Genomic DNA, 19,927 nt, shown 5'->3' on the forward strand with positions numbered 1-19,927 from the left:
AGGCCACTGAAGAGGCCATTGTTGTGGGTTAAGAGGAGATGTGAGGCCCTACGTGTATTACGAGCCCCTTGGGTACGAGGTAGTGTGTGTGTGTGTGTGTGTGTGTGTTTGTATGCTAAACTGCCACGTAAAGCCTTGATGGAGATGAAATTCAAGGACCTGCAAGATCAATGATGGCACATGTAGGCTTGTAAGAGATTCCCATGGAGTATACATGCACATACAGTATGTGCGGAACAACAAAGCTATAGTGTATACCAGATCAGATCACAAGGAATGAAATGATTAATGATATGTCAAACGGCACAATACCTGATGGAGACAACCGTCTGATGAGATTGCAAACAAAAGTGTCTGATGAGAGGGAAATCTATTAAGTAATACTATATTCCTTCCTTCCTATTCAATCTTTTTGCATATGCTAGTGTACATCACACAGTAGCATTCTTCTGAGGAAGACATGCGAGAAAGTGACGATAGAAGTCTTTTAGCCTGCTGGAAATTAGATCTGTTGGTTTCGGTTCACCATTGACTGTAAGAACATGGTACAATACCCGAGCGAACGGGGCTTTAAAGAAGCAAGACCCTCCGCAATGAGGTTAACCCCAGAGGGACTTACTAAAGTAAGCCCAATGTTTGCGTTTGTGCACGTCTGTAAATTAGCAAAGGGAGGACAGAACCCTGGGGTGTACCAGACGACTACCATCAATTTTTTTTCCGTTGCTACTTGTTTTTCTTCACGAGCTCACACAAATAACTACTTGAACAAATAAACTCCACAATGATGTCCAATGTCTTTAACAGTAGGGGCCAAACTGGGAAGTGGACAAAACTGGAAAGTGTGTTACAGTCGGGGGTTGTGGGTATGAGCAGGGATCAGGCATCGGAAGAGTGGACAGGAAGAAGAGGAGAACCAAGGGATCAGTAAAAAGAAGAGGACGTTAACCTCATCAGAGCCAAGACGGGCCGAGGTCTGCAGATGAGTGGATCGAGAAAGCAAGAAGCTGGAGAGCGAGGGAGAAACTCTGCATCCCATACCTGGACAATGACAGAGAGCCCCCAGAGAGAGACAGAGCAGGATGGAAAGGTGGAGTGAGGGAAGGAAGAAAGGAGGAAAGGAAGGAAATAAGGGATGTGAAGCTCATCAAACCAAAGAGAAGAGCAGACTTTAAGAACAAAAGCATCTGGAGGAAAAAAGGAGGTAAGCAGAAGAGATATACACATAACAGCATTAAAAGCGCTAAACAAGATTAAAAAAGTGATACCAATACAGGCACACCTTATCTATGATAGACAGTTAAAGAACATTAACATGACACATTCTAATAAAAAGAATGCACAAGGGTGTATAATAAATCGCATGAAATCAATGATGTACATCAGCAAGGCACACAAAACCATTAAAGTAAGATGCAACCAAATGTATGACAACAAAACACTGGCCGGGACGAACGGTTCATCCTGCTACTCACAGGCCATACCATCAATGCATCCATTAATCACCTTTGGGAGTGTGAGCAAGAGAAGCATCAGATTTGGTATAAACAGGGTGACTCTGGTCCAGTGATCACAGATCACATTTCACTGAATTATACCCGTTTATGGTTACCCCCGCGCTGCGTTAAAAGCTGCTATTCCATTACTCACTGTCCTCAGGGTGTGTGTGGCTGTCTATCCACTGGGACCTGAGATCATTCCTTTAGTGTCCGGCGCTCTGTGCCTGTGTGTGTCCGGGGCCCTCTCAGGACCTCTGTGAAAGGTCATTTGTGTAGTGTCCGTTGCTTTGTGTGCTTGTAAATCAGATAAGAATGGAACGCAAACCGTATTAGAAGCTAAAAGCAGAGACATGGAGACAAACAAAAATGGCAACATGAGCATGTCTCCGCTGGGAGATGGGTCATTAGAGACACCTAACTTGTACTTTTAACGTCTAGAAAAAGAAACATTTTGGAAACGACTGAAATGCCAAATATGGTCTCCAAAAACCAGCCCAGCCAGCAAAACCATATACTATTTAAGCCTCTCCATCAATGACTATTCACATTTACGACTACTATAGCTCTGATGATTTGTAAAAATCCTCTCATCCTCTCAAAATCCTTTGTAAATACTCCCATAAACCAATTTTAAGCAAATAAACCAATAAATCAAAACATCATGCATTTCTCAAAAACAGGTCTAAAAAAAGACTGAATGATGCTATGATTTATTCAGCACGGTCGGCTTCACGCTCAGCTATGACCAAGCACTGTCAGCTAACGTAATTAACACACTCTTTAGTGTGCATCCCATTAACAGTCGCTCTTTGAGGTGTCATCTAAGAGCTTTTCTCTTCTCTCAAAGGGATGGCTGAGTGGCTGACCCTATCGGTGACTCCAGCGGGAAAACTAAAACAGATGGATGCAAAGGGAGCCAGAGCTCCAGGGGGAATGAGATCGGCTTACCTAGCGGAAATCGTGGCATTACCCACCTGAGGCTATGCTCCCGCTAACCAGCCCCAGAGAAAAGGTGGAGAAAGAGAAGTGAGAGCTTAAGGGTTAAATTCATTTTGTACATGTGTGCAATGAACGGGCCTGATGTTTGCCTGAGACAAACAAGCCCTTAAATCAGTACGATCTCCTAAAGCTCATGGGAATGGAGTGGTGCCCTGAAGAAGCAGTGAGATTGTGTAAAATTGGTGGTAGTCTGAATAAAGAGAAGACTGGGAAAGGCCTCAATGATGTTATTCTCTTTCCTGAGCTGTATATATGCAATATTAATACTTAGGGCGGAAGAAGAAGCAAAAAAATTAAAAGCCAGTGTTGGGGAAGCTAGTGGTGAAGAAAAGAAGCTAAAGAAAACCATTGAAATCGTGATTACCGGCAGAAATAGACAAAACATGCAGCAAAGAGAATTCTGGAAAAATTGGGGTAAGGTTCAAGTCAAGAACTCAAGATTTAGTTAATCCTTTGAACAAACCAATTTGCTAAAATAAGAGAGAGCATGTTATATAGACAGAGCATGTTATAATCCCAAGTAAGCGACCCTTAACAAACAAAAGTCTAATGCCAACAACAATACATAAACGCCAATTACAACACTATTTTAATTACAACTGAATTTAGGACTGCTCGATTATGACACAAATAGCCCTTACTGAACTAATATCATATATCCAATTAAAATGCATATAACAGTCAGATTTGTTCACTTATTAAGAAGGGACTGAGAACTCTGGAGGAGCAGAAGCAAAGGATGGGAACCTATTAAGGTGGAATGACTTTACATTTAGAAAAATAGAGACTGTAACACACAGCACTACCAGCCTACACACAGGAAAATTGGAGGGTTGTTCACAGGTGGAGGATTGAGAGAAGGCTTTGAGATTCAAGAGAAGAGTCAGAAAATTCTGCAGCAGACATCAATATTACAAGACCTACCGTATGACACCAGTCAAATACACTGAGGCAGTGAGTGCAGGTCCATTATACCTCAGCAGTAAATCTAATATAACATTAGAGCTGTCTCTTTTACACTGGTAAGCAGGTAATATTTTATGAGATTATTTATATTTTTAAGAAGTAAAAAGATCAATGATATAAACATGCAAAGCATTCTAAATAATCTAAATTGAAGAAAAGTGTATTTTTATAGTTTCTATCCTACATATTACTGGTCCTCAAAAACATAAAGACAAGTAATAATAGTAATGGTGAATACAGGGCTCCAGACAAACTTTTTTTAACCAGGAGCGCAAGCAGAACATTAAGGGTTAAATGAGTCTCATTTGTACAGAAATGTAAACGTGTAAATTTGTTGAAAAAGTTTTAAAATACTACCCATCTATGCATTTAACTGCAGGTGACAGTGGTTTGGTTCTGCTTGTCATTTAAAAGAGGCAGAGCCGACAGAGAAGCTTTAAGTGCTACGTAAAGAGACTGTTTGAACTCTGAATACACCAGACCAAATTAGTACTGAATTCCTTTGAACCAACAGAAACGTGTATGTCTTTTTGTATGAAAAAGTTCATATTTTATTGTTTATAGTGTTGAGCAAAATGAATGGCTCGTCTTAATACATTCTTATGATGATTTTATTGTGTAGTAAGGACACTTTTCATCATGTTCACAACACAATGTAAAGATAGCTTCACATAAAATTCGCTCATTCTTGTTGTGAACGGATTGGAAATGATTCAGTGCTGTCTCAAGTAATCAACAGATAAATGGCGGATTCTGAACTCCTCCGCAGTTAGTTGCATTTTAACCGTCTCAAATATCAAATCGTTCATGCTCAGGCTAAAAAAATCTGTCCCAGCAAACAGCAAATCGTAGTTATGCCCTCACGTTGTGTCTGTAAACTTGTCAATGAAGAGCTGAGCTGTGACCGATGCGACAACGGCAAGAAACATCAGTCACCCAGCTGCGCAGCTCCAGACTCTCCCCTTCTCACACACATAGGCCTACACTGGCGGGCTCGCGATCTACTCGTCTTTCCACATGAGATATAACAACTAGAAAAAAATCCAAATTGGCAGGTCGTACATGGCACGAGTACTTATAAATTTGCTTACTTATAAGCTTGCTCTGTCTCAAAAACTGGTCGTAAAATGCCGCAGTCTGGAGCCCTGGAATAGTAATTTGAATAGAAGTTTCTCAGTATGATTATACACAATCAAAACTATGATAAAGAGTAATCCCTCAATGTCAGAGCATTTCCAGACCATATAGAATACAAATCATAGAAAAAAGGAGCCTAGAGTGCAGCACATGCACATACACCGGATGAGGATAATGTACTGACAGTAAAAGGCCTTAAGTGTAAGAGCATGATTAATGCTCGTTGCTCGCTGTCAATCTCATTTTCCTCCAGGTGAAAACCTTTATGAGAAACATGCATTTCCTCTTTTGAGTAAAGGGATAAAACACATGGGGACTCACATACACACTTAGTAAGAAGTGTGCTCTGAAGGTCTTTACAGTAACAAAATGAAGTAATAAGGCCATGGAAGGTCTTTAGATCTGAAGCCAAAGCTTTCATTAAAGCGATTGCAACCAAATACACCCATTTTTAACTAATAATTGCATTTAAGAAAAGTAATGAAAGGAACATACTTAGAGGTTTGTCAAACAAATTGCTTTAGAACATTATGTCAGCAACCATCTAGCAACCACACAGAAACACCACAGCATCATGCATGTTGAAGCTCCAATCCAGGGTTTCTGAAGGTTTCAACGAAGTCAAATTTAAAAGTGTAGTTGAACTGGCGATCTCTAGCAAAGCAATAGTGACGCATCGTACACATATTTTTACTCACATAAGATTCAGGTCGGATTCAATATTGACAGCACACCATTGCTTTTTAATCCCAGCATTGACATGTGTCTTCTTTACAAAGGAATATCCACAGTGAAATGCGGTGAATAAATGCTCAATAGTGAGCTGGAACATTCAAAATAAACTTCATCCACGCATTCCTAATATCAGAATTCGAAGGAAGCGAGCGACTGTGTTCTTCCACAACCAGGCACTGCACAATCTGTTGCATCTTTGTTGCTCTAAATAAAAATTACTCTTGCACATATGACACAGGTCTAGCCACTCTCGAAGAGCCCTTCACTAAAGTGTTGCCAGATCTTCACAGAAAAAATATGCAAAAAAAATACAAGAAGAAAATAAACCTTAAAATGACAATTGTTTACATATGTTATAAGTGTTATAAATCACTAAATCCGCAGCTGACCCCTTATTAAGGTCGAAGTGCCAAGGCTTTTTGACCTTAGACCAAGCTTATTAATTAAGAACATAGCAACACTGCAAAAGAGTGGTGTGTGATGCAGCCTTTCCGAGCATAAACACGTATCAGCGGTTTAGTTTAAACTGATGGACAAAAGGAAAAATATGTTGCTATGGTTTCCAGTTTCCAGGCAAATGTGGGAGTGTGTACTATGTGTACATGGTTTAAGTCATTCGCGAACCAGTGGGCGGGGCTAGCTTTCATATAACAAAAGATCAGGTTAAAATGTATTTCTTAATTCATGACACCTTTAAGACTTTTTAAGACCTTATAAGACCATTATAAATTACATTTAAGACCTGAATCACAACATCAAAAAATGCAAATCCAGTTGCCAGTTTTTGAAGCCTACTGCTCTGCATGCAAGAAATAAATTGGGCATTAATTTATTTCTTGCATACAGATCAGTAGGCTTCAAAAACTGGCAACTGGCTTTAGCCAAGCCTGAAACTCAGTTCAAGCCATGACCACAAAACTATAGGTTACTTGCGAAACCCCGGTTCTCTGATAGCATTAAGTTTTGCGATATGCTCCTTCCGCGTATTCCTCAGAAGCTCTATTACATTACACCAGCCCCTTTTGCCTGGAGACATGACGCTCGTGTCTATAAATAGCGCAACACGGCATAATTTCATCATACAAAACAAGCACACCTGTTCCTCACTTGGATTTGTTGTGATTTGGTGAGATACCTCACTTAATGCTATCAGAAAACCGGGGTTACGCAGGCATACGTTTCGGTGTCTCACTATGGGATATCCTAACTCCCGTATTGCCAAACCCCCTGTTTTGAATTGCCTGCCAACCAAGATACAGTCGGACTTGAATGAGTGAGGACTCAAGATCCTACACTTAGCACAGCATGCTCAAACGTCTGCGCTGTAACATCCAGTTTATAAAACCTGGTAAAAGTGTGCGGCGATGATCAGCTCGTTGACCAGATATCCCCCTAATCGGGTGCGCAGGTAAACCCGATGGGGTGGCAACACCTCTACTGGAATTAGCCAAGGAAATCCAGTGTGATAATCGCGTTTCGTGATTAGGGATGTACCGATCCGATACTCTGGATCGGATTTGGCTCCGATCCATACCTTTTTGAATGGATCGGGTATCGATCATGCGCGAGTCAGCACAACCGATCCAAATCCGATACCAAATTACCAGCAATTGTTGAACGGGGAGCTGTATTTAAGTAAATAGAAAACGTTCGTTTATTTTGAGAAAAATGCATTTACTTAAAAATAATAATTAAATACTTTGAAATTTATTTTACGTAATGGCCCGACAGGCGAGTTTAGTGGGGAGACCTTTCAGGACCCAACTTTATGCCTATATGGAAATTTCAGCGCGTTGAAGATGTCGCAGATGTGGAAGAAAAGCAGAAAGCAGCACAGCTGCCAGTGTGTAAGTACTGTTGAGCGTTACAACACTGTCATGATTCCGCTATCATGTCATGTTTATTCTTGGTCTTGCAGCGGAGTCATGGCATAGCCTTAGGTTTTGTGTGAGAAAAACATGGCTTTGTTTTGATTCTGACATGCCATGTGCTTTCTCGTGTCTCGTCAGTGTTTCCCGCCTTTTGTCTCGTTAGCCTTCCCATTAGTGTTTCATTACCTTCACCTGCCCCTTAGTAATTATCCTGTGTTTGTTCCCCTATTTAATGCCCTCTTGTCTATTGTCTTGTGCTCGTTCGTTGTACATGTTTCATGCTTTTTGCCATGCCATGTCTTGGAGTCATTGTTATTGATAGTCTAGTCAAGTCAAGTCAGTGTGAGTGTTTTGTTAGTCTAGGTGTTTTTGTAGTTGTAGTTCTTGTCAAGTGTTAGTCTTCAGTTTATTGTGTTCCCTGTTTACCCCCTCGTGGGTTTTTGTTTTGTTTCTGTTTATATATATTAAAGTCCTTGTTAACCCCTTCATCCCCGTTTCGCTGCCTGCAATTGGGTTCTCCTTGTCCATTCCATAACAAACACGACACATTTAATCAAACATCTTCAGAAGCATCACGGAAAAGATCACGAAGAGTTTGTACAAGCGAACGCAAAAAGGACGAATTAAAGCACCAAACCTTGCAGGAATTATTTCAAAGGCAAGAAAAACTTCACAAAGACGACAAAAAAATCTGTAAAAATCACAGAAAAAGTTGTGGAATTTATTGTACTAGATAATCAGCCTCTCTCTGTTGTGGAAAATGTAGGCTTCCGTCGCCTGAACCGCGTTAGTTTACCATCGCGTAAATACATTTCTGAAACATCTTTGCCCGAGTTATTTTATAGTGTCGTCGCATGTTGCGGATCAGTTAAAAGATGTAAAATCTTTGAGCTTCACTGCTAATATTTGGAGCTCCGACGTGTGTCCCATTCCCTTTTGAGTTTAACCGCGCATGGGATGGATTCTGGTTACGCATTGCAGAGTGCTGTGCTACATGCTAAAGAGTTGCGAGGATCACACAGAAGCAGCGTGATTTCAGCTTCAATCAAAGAAATGCTGGATGGCTGGAAAATTACAAATTGTCATTTGGATGACTCCATAGCTTGATTAAATGTAATTTATTTCAATTATAAGTTTAGCACAGTGTTCTTAATAAAGATGTCCGTCATACTGTGTATATTATTTATCTAAGTTTTGATGTATTTCATGAAATTGCAAAGCTTGACTTTAAGCAGATAAATTTAATGACTGTGTGAGTTACAGACATTCTAAACCTTAAAAGGTCAACAATAACGGATATCGGATTTGGATCGGTATCGGCCGATATTTGAAAGTTCAGTATCGGAATCGGATCGGCAGAGAAAAACTGGTATTGGTGCATCCCTATTCGTGATCGGCTTCCCCATACGTGGTTTAGTCCAAGATACAAACACCTGATCAATCAATCGGAACCCTGCCATCCTATTGGTGTAAATCCGCAAGGCACGCACTGGGCACAGATTATTCAACTTTTGCTGAACCGAAGATGCAAAAGGTGGAGGATAAAATTAATGCCCTTAGCTCAAGGGAAACAATAGAATTAATGACTTAAACAGAAATGCATAAAAACAGGGTTTGGTTTCAGCAAAACCCCTGCATCTCCCTGCATAAACTGCATACATGCAGGGTTCACAGAAAATGTGTGAATTTCACTTATGCGCTTCGCTTTAAACATAATATTTTGGTTTGACTTTATCCACTGGCTTGAATGGGGCCCCTGATTGTGAATCCAGAACCATGTCCAAATTCCACGAGGGAGAAAGTGGTCTTGACACCAGCAAAGCGCAACACGCCCCCTTCATAAAACAACACACTGAAGGATGCTGTCCAACAGTCTTCCCCTCAAACCCTACGTGGCATGCTGATATAGCAGCTAGAAACACTTTAATGGTAGAGAATGCTTTCCCCTTATCTATCAAATCCTGAAGGATTATAGTATAAACAGTCACCGAACATTGAAATGCGACTCACAGGCGGTGGTCTCGGTCATCTAGGAATGCGAAAGCTGGGGGGTGGGCAAGCTGTCGATTGTGCGTAGGTCAATGGAGGCGTTGGCGCACTCTGTGGCTTCCTCGGCAAACAAAGCTGCAATGCCTCGTCGTCCCACTTCTTCACCTTCTTAAGCCAACGATCCCGAAGACGGAGAGAGAGATCCGTAACCACAAAGATCTCGTCTCACTGTGCCTGACCTGGTGTGGCAGACACTTCGTCCTGCAGCTCTGCTTGGTATGCGGTCAGCAGAGAGATGGCCTTAAGGGCCCGGATAGAGCAACCGCCTTGTAAGCGCGGTCTGTCATGCTTGACTGGAACCGATGGCAATGTGCGTTCGCAGCCGCTGAATGCTTCAGGTGTAAATGCGCAGCGACTAATGGCTCCATTGAAGGCATGCGGAGAAGACCCTGCTTCTCCATTCCCTCCAGGTCGAGAACAGATCCCTCCTGTATGGGCAACTTTCCTGTGAAGGGTATATCCTTCCAGGTGACCACCACTTCTTCCCGATTTATCCAGAGCTTCTGGAAGGAGCCGTCTCGCTGATGGTTTCGCTCTCGGCAGTCTTTGCCCCTCATAACGTGACTCGGCTCATTAGGGAGGGGAGCTCAAGTATCGAGCTGTTCATGGCAGGATAGACTCGACTTGGTGGGCAGCTCCACAGGAATGGATACCTGCAGGATGACAGCTGAACAGGGCTAGCTGACATGAGGAGATCCTCGCCTGACAAGCTAGCTTGCTGTTCTAGCCTCCGATGGAGGCTCTTTAGAATAAAGCGTGCACAGCACTCGCAGGAGCCGGGGGCATCGATAACTGCTTGGGGATGTTTTAACCCAAGACATGCAGAGCAGACCTGGTGTGTGTCTTTCCCTGATATCTTGTTGCTGCATACGCAAAGCCGTGGAAGTTGCCCCTAGCTAGCCAGAGCAGTCTGCATTTGCTGCAGCCATAGTTGGGTGCTAGAAATCCCACAATAGGCTGGAGAACAAATTGGAGGATTTCAGATGAAGAGCGGCGTGGTAACCAGCAGATCGTAGACCCGTCAAACCAGCAACAGGCGTGGAGGCCGTTGATGGTTCCCGAAGAAAAAAAGGCTTCTGGTGTGAAGCGAGAAGAGGTTTTTGAAATTACAAAATGATGCCGTGTTAAGACACAAGCATCATCTCTGCCAGCCAATTGGGGAGGAAGAGAAGGGGCGTATCCCATAGTAAGACGCCGAAACGAATGCTTGAAAGAGACGAACAGTTCAGAGCATATCACACACTTTGTGTCACAGATCATTTTTCGGATCAGCAAAACATTTTACAAACTTAATTAATTAACTGCTTTTATTTATTTTTAGACCCTTTTACATTCAACAGTAGTAAATGAATAAATAGTGTTAAATAGTGTCTCATTTGTAGTTGTAATGCAGCTAATGCATTAGCTCTTCGCATTATACATGCTACCTCTAGGAGATATAATAAAGCGACACGGAGTAAGCTTTCACTGTTATGCTGATGATACGCAACTTTATATTTCCTCGAAGCCTCATGAAACACAGTCGATATAAAAAAGTGGATGAGTATCAATTTTTTATTACTGAACTCGGACAAAACTGAAGTGTTACTTATCGGACCGAAAACCGCCCTACGTAACAACCAAGAATACTGCTTAACTATTGATGGATCTTCCATAAAACCCTCATCTTCAGCTAAGAATCTTGGCTTTATATTCGATAGTACTCTGTCATTTGAGAACCAGGTCGCCAACACCTGTAAAATTGCGTTTTTCCATCTTAATAATATATCTAAACTACGTCATATGCTGTCACCATCAGATGCAGAGAAGCGTATACATGCCTTTATGACATCAAGACTAGATTACTGTAATGCACTATTAGGTGGTTGCCCTGCAGGCCTATTACAAAAACTCCAACTGGTCCAAAATGCGGCAGCTCGAGTTCTTACGCGGACAAAAAAGTATGAGCATATTAGCCTGGTTCTGTCAACCTTGCACTGGTTACCTATAAAGCATCTCATAAACTTTAAAATCTTGCTTATTACCTATAAAGCCTTGCATGGTTTAGCTCCTCACTACTTGAGAGAACTTCTAACGTATTATAGTCCATCACGTGCACTACGCTCTCAGGCGTCAGGTCAGTTGGTAATACCTAGAATTTCAAAATCAAGTGCAGGCGGCAGATCCTTTTCCTATCTAGCGCCTAAATTTTGGAACAGTCTTCCCTGCACTGTCCGGGAGGCAGACACACTCTGTCAGTTTAAATCTAGACTAAAGACGAAGGACGTGGCGACTCTACAAATCTTCAGTCGCTATTAGATTATTAATGATAATTTTAAATCTAACTTTTTTTATTTTGCCTTGTTGTGCGCGCACTGTCAAGCTTGTGCAGAGGCAGCAGTTTTTGCCAGAGGGGAACTGGAATACCCTGGTCAGGCCTGGTTTCCCTCCAAGGTTTTTTTTCTCCTCCAAATGGCGTTTTGGGTTCCTCGCCACCGTTTGCATACTGTTTTGCACTGTTTGCCTGCTAGAATTTGATAGTCTTATTTATTTAATTAACACTGCATATAGGAATTTATTGTGTGTCTGATATTTGACCTGTGTTTTGACTTCCATAACCTTTCATGTTTTACTTATAGTCAATGTTTTCTTGTACAGCTACTTTGTAACAACGAAAATTATAAAAAGCGCTATATAAGCTGACTTGACTTGACTTAATGAAAAGTGCACCTCTTTGTAAAAAATTTACTACAACACCCCAGAATCAAATGGAAGCATTTCAATGAGCATTAGAGGAAGCTTTTCATGCCATATGAAAATGAAGACCTGTTTAAAATGTAAAAAAGTTAATTTAAGACTTTTAAGGCATAAATCTTTTAGTTTAAGACTTTATTTTAACTTTTTAAAACCCGGCCAATCCCAATTTCTACACAAAATGTAAAAATCAAGCAATAATGCTAAATTAAGATAATCAGTTATTTGATCAAATAAAATAGTATGTAAGCAGTTTATGGTTAGAAAGCAATGTAGCATCATGACACACTAATAGAACTCGACTGATCACAGTTGATCACATATTAAAAACACAAACATAGCTCATCTAATCAGATATTAGAGCCAAAACAAATGTATTTACAATGTGAAACATAGGATTGTTCGAACACATAAAGTTCTCACATGCCTCATACGCAGAAGCTTTAACACAGCGTAGTGGTTACATGAACTAACATTCCCACTCAATACTTACTGGAGATACTCCACACATCAGCAGCTCCCTCTCTCTGAACATGTCTGAATGCCAAAGCTGACCACATGCCGCATGGGCCGAGGCCAGGACACACCACACTAGATGCCTTATAAGTCTAAAAACCTCTTTCTGCATCTCATCACAAATCCCATACTCCTCCTTTCTTCTTCATTCTCCTCCACAGGACATCTAAATCACTAAATATATTACCAAGCACATTCTTGCATTTTTTAACCTTCACTCAATAATAAAATAACAATGCAAACTGCCAGACCGTTTCGGATAAGAAAGAGCAGAAGAGCAGCAAAAAGGAAGAAAACAGCTTATCATCTTATCTCACCTTAGTGAAGAATACTGAGAGATGAGTCTCGCTGCCAAGGATCCAAATAGGGAACTTTGGAGACTTGAGAAACGCGCCAACCTTTTAAAATAAAAAGAAAACAGGGTTTGAGGGCCAATCTCCATACCGATACCATGACGCCTTGGCAAGACACACTTTACAACCATAACAAGCAGGTTGTTTCAATGTGATAAGAACACATAAAAATGCTCAACAATCCAAATACTCGGTTTATATTGGACAATCGTTAAAAATATGTTTTGAAGAGGATGTGGCATTACTGCAACTAACTTTCCAAAACATGTCAATGCGTAACAAAACGTGTACATGAGACTTTACATACATATTTGTCCTTGTTCCCGACATCTAAATGTAAATAGATTTTGCGCACTAAATTTTATACTGATACGGGTATAATAGACAAGTTGACTATTTCATCTGTTTACGTGACCTTTACACACTGTCCATCAAGCCTTATCAGTTTGACAGACACAGTGTATCCCAGGATGCTTGTAACCTATGAACACATAAATCTGAAGCTTATGAGTTGCATACATAAAACACACTGTCTATGCCTCAAAACGGAATAAAAACTGAGTGATAATTCAGCAATTTAACACACAACTGGCGAATTTTGTAAAGCCATTGAGTGTTCTCACGTCACCCAACAGGTGAGTATCAGCAGCAGAACTGCACAGGAATGCATTCCAAGTAGGTATTAAAAAGATCAGAAATACTGTGATGGGGCTCAAATGGTCCTTAATATGAGGTGATAAATTCCATCTCACTTCTATTCTAAACACAGCACGCTGCTCACATCCTGAACCTATGCCTGACACACTGCCATTCAAAATAAAGCAGTTTTTTAATTACTCTCCCAACAGGTTAAAACAATAGAGTCATTCCTGCCTATGATCATAAAACATACAGGATGCGTGTGTGTGTCCTGTGTTGCTGGTTGTTCTGTATTTAGAGGGCTCGGCACGAGTGTGGAGAGATGTGAGAACATGGAACCATAATGCTTCTGGAAAAAGCAGCATTTACTGTTATATGACTTAAAGGCAGTAGGAAATAAGAACTATGCAGTGGTCTTCCCACTTAACTAGATTTGTTGTAAACAGACTGTTGACTTTGTCACACACACCTGAAAAGTGCTGGCAGTCCATTATTAAGTATTTACTGAATGTACTTGTGCTACAAAAATCTTGCGGACTATCATTATATCATGTAAAACATGAGCATAATACTGCAGCTAAGATTTGCCAAAGAAAGAATAAATAAGTGAAAAGCCAAAAGGTTTGTGGCTTGCTAGCGGCAATCTGGAATAGTCATCATGTTAAAGCCTATACCCACAGAACATCTCTTTTGCAATAAACCTGCATAAAAATGTGTGTGTTAGAATGGGAGCAATAGTTTCTGGCCTTCATCAGAAAAATTCTAAGGAAACCAAAATTGTGCAGTAGTAGTTTGACAGTGTGACAATTGTGATGCTAGTCTACACAAATCAGTCAGTTTATATGGGTCATAATGTTCTTGTGCTGAAAAACAGCAAAACCACAAACTGTGAGTCCTGGCATCTGGACACACTAAAACCAGTCTTCTGATTTATCAACATTTCAGATAATTTATATTTATATAAACCATTTATATAAACACATAACCTAGATGGTGTGGACTCCTGTGACTGTTAATGCGGACATGCACCTTGCAATAGCGCAGTGACTCCATAAGTGTGAGAAAGCCAACAGAGGCCTGCTGATGGATGCCATGAAGCTCTAGGGGAGACAGAGATAAGACAGAACATTTTATTAACCTGTCAAGGGTATAAAATAAACCACCGAACATATAACACTCCTTGAGACCAAATAAGCTTACAAACTTTGGATTTTCTTAAGCACCTCAAGGACTGACAAAAACATGGAGAATGCTGCCACCAAGTGGTGATCTGCAATAGCAGGGCAACTAATGACCTGACTAAAGCAATGTAATAAAACTATATGCTGAAGCTCAACATTCTGTGAAAATGTGAATCTTACTCATTCCAGAACATTCTCTATCACCATCCCACACATTAGAGACAGCATGACCTGTCACCAGTAGATTGATGAGACTTTGACTGTATGGAAAGAAACAGAAAATAGTTTTCCATTCAAAAACAGCCCACATATTTTCACTGTAAATATATACATTTAAGTGCATCACATAAAATGCTATAAACATGAATGGCATCCCTGTGCAATGACTGTATATAAAAACCTAAACTCTGTTCAAGCTTTTTACCTGCCATGGCCATACACAGGGTCAATCAGAGGCTCAGAGGTATCTTCTATCTCATTCTTTATGTTCTCAATCCCCTGCAAAGAGTTGATATTACAATAAATGTAAACTAGCAGATGAGCATGGCTAAATAAAATGTATGTTTAACATTTTGTTGTTCTGAAGACTTAACGTAATTCTATAATGAGGAAATAATAAAAAAGAAGCTATCTCCACACGTCAACATGCATTTCAAACATTTCATTAGCTTCCAGTTAAAGATTTTAATGTGTTTTTAAAAATAAAAGTAGATTTAAGCAGTTAAGTGAAATTCTACCTTTGTAAGTATGACAGAGTACAGGAAGAGCAGAACCCCGAATTTGTTCCTCCATGTGTCATATAAAGACAACACAACCTCCCTAAGCTCAGCAACAGTTCTGAGAGTTCTTTTCCTGGGAAGGAAATAACCACAATGTGGTTGTACCCTCAGTAAGAATCATTTGACAACGTTATATATTAAGAATAACTGCCAATATATTTTCCTAATTTATAAAAAAACTACATTTAGGAATTCATTATTCATTTATTCATCATTATTCACCACTGCATATTTGACATTTTAAGAGCATTTTGTGTAATGAATTTGCTTAACTGCAGCACAAGAAGAAAAGGTCAGCCAATGAAAAGACCAGAAAAGAAAAAACAATGTGACGCTTTCAGTAAAGAAGGTTTGTGCACTTACTGTATGACACTGTGAAATCTCTCAAAGCCAAGCTCTTCAGCAGCCAAAGCAGCTATACACACAGCATGCAAAAACACAAACCAATTTAGCAAGACACTCGCAAAACTTCAAAAGCATTTGTGCAAGATCAAACACTGTTATTGAAAACACAGGTTGACAGACACTACTCTCAAATAGCATGCAAAGTCAGAATATACAGTACAAATGTATTAATACATTAGTGCATCCTTAAACAGTTCACATAAAGCACATCAAAAATTAAAGATTAGTGATATGTATTATTAAAAGAACGCCATTTAGCATTATTCGGTCTCTGTACAACATGTAGAATGCATGTCAAGAATTTGCTCACTTGGTGTGTCGGTCGATTGGCTAGACTCTGGCTCTGAGTGACTGTCAGTGATGTCAGTGCTGTCGGTGGTCTTGGCACGAGGCCAGGTAGCCAGGTGAAAAGCCAGTGTCTTACTGAGGCAGGCTGACTCTAAGATCTCACTGAGTGTGGAGCACAGGACCGTCCTTTGCTCTTCCTCTGTGAGAATACAAACACAGCATAAACATCCAGTCAAGCATCAGATTAACTGCTGAAACTCAATCCACTTTAGCTATAAAACTACAATTTAACAATCTGATGAAAGAAATAACAGTATGAAAAAAGTGTTAAATGACAGACAGAAAGCTTATTGAAAACATTTGACGAAAAACTTGTTTCAGAATGCCTTAGGACGTGTCCCATAACTAAAGTTCAGATGTCATTTGTTTCTGATGTAATTAGTTCTCAAACCTGAAATATCCCTCCAGTTTGAGCCTTCATTATTAAACAGAATGTTCTTCAACAGGAAAGCCTGGGAAATATATGCCAAACAAAATCCACTTTGTGTTAACAAATCAGTTAAACCAGCCAAGTCAATACATCTGACAGCACGTCAACGCTTCCATTGTACTTTAGAAGACATTTGCATTGCAAGGATCCTAGGTACACAAATATAACTAGATTTGATCAAATGTGAGTCTGAGAATAGGCCAGATTATCCTGTGAAAACACAAGCAACACAATGACGAGGACTGCTCATGCCATGACATCATACAACAACGCAGTTGTTTTGTTAAGGACAATAGAGAGGTGTGGATGCGAACATAGTTTACTATAATCAAAGATGATAAACATCACCGCAAAATAGAAACTGAAATAATAAGAACCGAGAGATGGCGTGTGAATACCTGCACAGGTGCGATGACAGCACACGGCCCACCTTCAAACTGCTCAAGTGCAGTGCATTCTGACTCGCTGAAGACAAAGCCTGCAAAAAATATATGCAGTGAACATATAACACCTTCACAGAAACGTGTCACAAGTCATTATTTAAGCAATGACTGGACAAGCAGCAGTCGGTGTGGCATAGGCACTGCTCTTTTAAAATTGTATAACACCACGTAACATACCAGTAATGCATATAATATCTATAGACATCAGCTTACAATTCTTAAAAATAGATAGAATGAGATGGTTTGACAGAGACAGTCATTTTGCATGGCACTATAACCGCTTACCTTGAGACCACCTGCGGAAGAGAGAGGCTGGCACAACCCCGCTGCCGGGTCTCCCCCACACCAGATCCACCACTTCTTTACTAGCATCTGACATCTCTAGTGTCCTTGATATGAACGTAATTCAAACCGTGCATTAATGTTCCCAGTTAAAGCGAAGTGCTGTAGATCTTGGCTAGCTGATGACTAGCACTGGTCTGCTTTTGCGCTTTGGGGTGAATCTTACGAGATCTGGGTTAGACGAACTGGTGGCATCGGTCCCCGCAGCTCTACGGATGCGCGAACTGTCCCGCGAGCGATTAAAGATCGAACGTTCGCGCCAAAAGACGTTAGCTCGCAAGCAGCCCGTATAGCGACAGCGCAACAGCTCCGCGAGACAGACTAACGTTAGAAATGTGCTTTTAAAGGAACCGGTTTACGTTTTCTCGCTTGTCTAGTATTGCGTTTCTCAGCTCGGGGTTTTTTTAGATGTCCCGTCTGTACAGGACAGGCCTAGAATCTGAAAATGACCACACTGGCTTGCTACCCTACGTCCACAGATGCAAATTAAACATTTAGCTCATTCCTTCCTCTTTACTGTGTAGAGAACGGCTACTAGCTGCACTCGACACCGCTGCACTCGACACCGCTAAATAAATAATAGGAATTCAGATAATAATCGTCGCCAGACTGTCACATATAACTGCTGAGTGGTACATCCATTCGGTTTATTTACTACGTGCCTCCACCTCAACTTCGAGTTTGTGTGTGAGAGATTGGTTCAAATCGAGTCGATTCCAGTGACGTTGACTGAGGGAGAGGTTTGATTGGGAGACCCAAGCGTCAATTACACACGCTGACCAATACCACTTGCAGAGGTTTGACATGTGGTTCCCGCCCACGGTACGCAAGCAGTGTACAGTAAGCAGAGCTAATGTTATATAATGAGATTAGGCGGACACAAATTCTTACATATCAGCTGTGAAGTAGACACGCCCACGGAAGTAATCGTTTTCTCATAACTCCAGTGTAACATATTTACTATGCTAAGAAAGGAGAAAATGTATATTTTGTAGGAAGTCAAATAATTCGTAAAGAGGAACTTTTTTCTTTTGCTTAAATAATAGATGCATCGTAAATGTATCACTTTAATTTGATCCATTTATTGGAACGGAAGTTAATTCCTCTGAATATTAACACATTCATTTTACTGAGGATATTTATGCGCCTGGTATTTAAAAAATACGATAGAAAAATGCAAAGTCAATATGACAATCATATCAATATTAACACCGAACTCAGCGGAGACTTTTGTTCTGTAAAGATGTGGTGGCTGTAAAAGATGTCAAAGGCAGACATTGGCTGCGTCCCAATACCCCACATGCGGTCTTTTCACTTGACCACTTGACAACTTGACGTATTTACTGTTTTTAGCCCAAAGCTGCAAGTAGGAGAGAAGATCGCCATTGAGCATGTAGTATTTATAACCCGATGGGATACACTTAGCAAGTGCAAAAATATAACGTTTATTAATGTTGTTTTGCTAATTATATGATGAAAATCAGTTTTACAAAATACATAACTCTGGAGTTTTCACCAATAAATAATGAACACTACGTTTTACTACGAATTTATATGTAATATATAATTATATAGTCAAGTCGAGTCAGGTTTATTTTTATAGTGTTTATTTGCATTGTATCAAAGAAGCTGTACCCAAAAAAGCAAAAACATAAGAAATACACATGTTAGCCAAACATAGAAGAACTACATTTAACCTTTAACGTTATGTAACTTACACTGGAAAGCTTTATGCAACCTCTACATCTTTAACAGGAAAAAGTAGGAAGCTATGTAAGGAACATAACGAAATAGAAGGCATAATTACACGCTTAAGAATGGGACATTCAGGGTTAAATAAAACATTACATCTAATAGGAAAACATCCAACTGGTTTGTGTGACCATTGTCAAGTTGAGGAATCAGTAGCACACATGTTAGGAAATAAAGTTCTATAGAAATTAGTGTCAAAAACATACTCGATGGACACAACAATATAAATTTAATAAATTGTCTGAAAAGAACTGGATTAATTAACAGAATTAAATAATTTATTGTATTTTATATATTTATATATATATATACAGTATATTTGGGAGGCAGTTTACTCAGCTCTTCTTTTTGTGGCTCTAATCAGCGCGAGAAGTTGACTCAGGCCCACACTCCAGTGCAGTAGGTGGCGGTAATGTACCTTTCTTTGGATGCCGTCCGCCATTAAAATAGGAAGAAGAACAGGATACCAACCATCCGATTCACGTTGCCGTACATGCGTACGCTCACGCTGGCAAGTGGATACGAGTGTAGCGTGAAGTCCCATTCTTGCATTACAAAGTGACACAAATACAAGGATTTCATCACACAACAATGGGCGGCCAAGCAAAAGAAAAAAAGAAAAACAAATCTAAAAGAAAAGAGACAAAACCGCATGAAGGTATGTCGGTTTTGGCAATTCATACTATACTATTTACAGTAACGTTGCCACTCCGATCATATTGCGGCTTTATGTATTGCAATTTATTTCAACAG

At 40.2% G+C, this 19,927-nt stretch overlaps 2 protein-coding genes across 3 annotated transcripts in view; one reads left to right on the plus strand and one right to left on the minus strand.

Annotated features, from left to right (window-relative positions):
- The window catches only part of mindy3 (MINDY lysine 48 deubiquitinase 3), a 31,664-nt gene extending 13,565 nt beyond the window's left edge, over window positions 1–18,099 (minus strand). Inside the window, exons 1-11 of one of the 2 annotated variants that reach the window (XM_079470397.1) lie at window positions 17,589–18,099; window positions 17,366–17,469; window positions 17,036–17,115; window positions 16,599–16,659; window positions 16,170–16,346; window positions 15,818–15,869; window positions 15,413–15,527; window positions 15,100–15,173; window positions 14,856–14,935; window positions 14,524–14,594; window positions 12,820–12,900 (exon numbers count right to left, since the gene is read on the minus strand). In XM_079470397.1, the coding sequence (XP_079326523.1) occupies window positions 12,820–12,900; window positions 14,524–14,594; window positions 14,856–14,935; window positions 15,100–15,173; window positions 15,413–15,527; window positions 15,818–15,869; window positions 16,170–16,346; window positions 16,599–16,659; window positions 17,036–17,115; window positions 17,366–17,469; window positions 17,589–17,617 (924 nt within the window). In that variant the 5' untranslated portion in view covers window positions 17,618–18,099. Of the gene's footprint in view, window positions 1–12,819; window positions 12,901–14,523; window positions 14,595–14,855; window positions 14,936–15,099; window positions 15,174–15,412; window positions 15,528–15,817; window positions 15,870–16,169; window positions 16,347–16,598; window positions 16,660–17,035; window positions 17,116–17,365 lie in introns of both variants that reach the window. The other variant, XM_079470396.1, reaches the window with a different exon arrangement.
- A 1,557-nt stretch (window positions 18,100–19,656) lies between these two features.
- LOC306901392 (uncharacterized protein) overlaps window positions 19,657–19,927 on the plus strand; it is a 63,002-nt gene continuing 62,731 nt past the window's right edge. The window contains exon 1 of the mRNA XM_079469086.1: window positions 19,657–19,832. Within this exon, the coding sequence (XP_079325212.1) occupies window positions 19,766–19,832 (67 nt within the window). The 5' untranslated portion in view covers window positions 19,657–19,765. The remainder of the gene's footprint in view (window positions 19,833–19,927) is intronic.

This window comes from Barbatula barbatula, assembly GCF_947034865.1.
Source record: "Barbatula barbatula genome assembly, chromosome: 12".
NCBI lineage: Eukaryota > Metazoa > Chordata > Actinopteri > Cypriniformes > Nemacheilidae > Barbatula > Barbatula barbatula.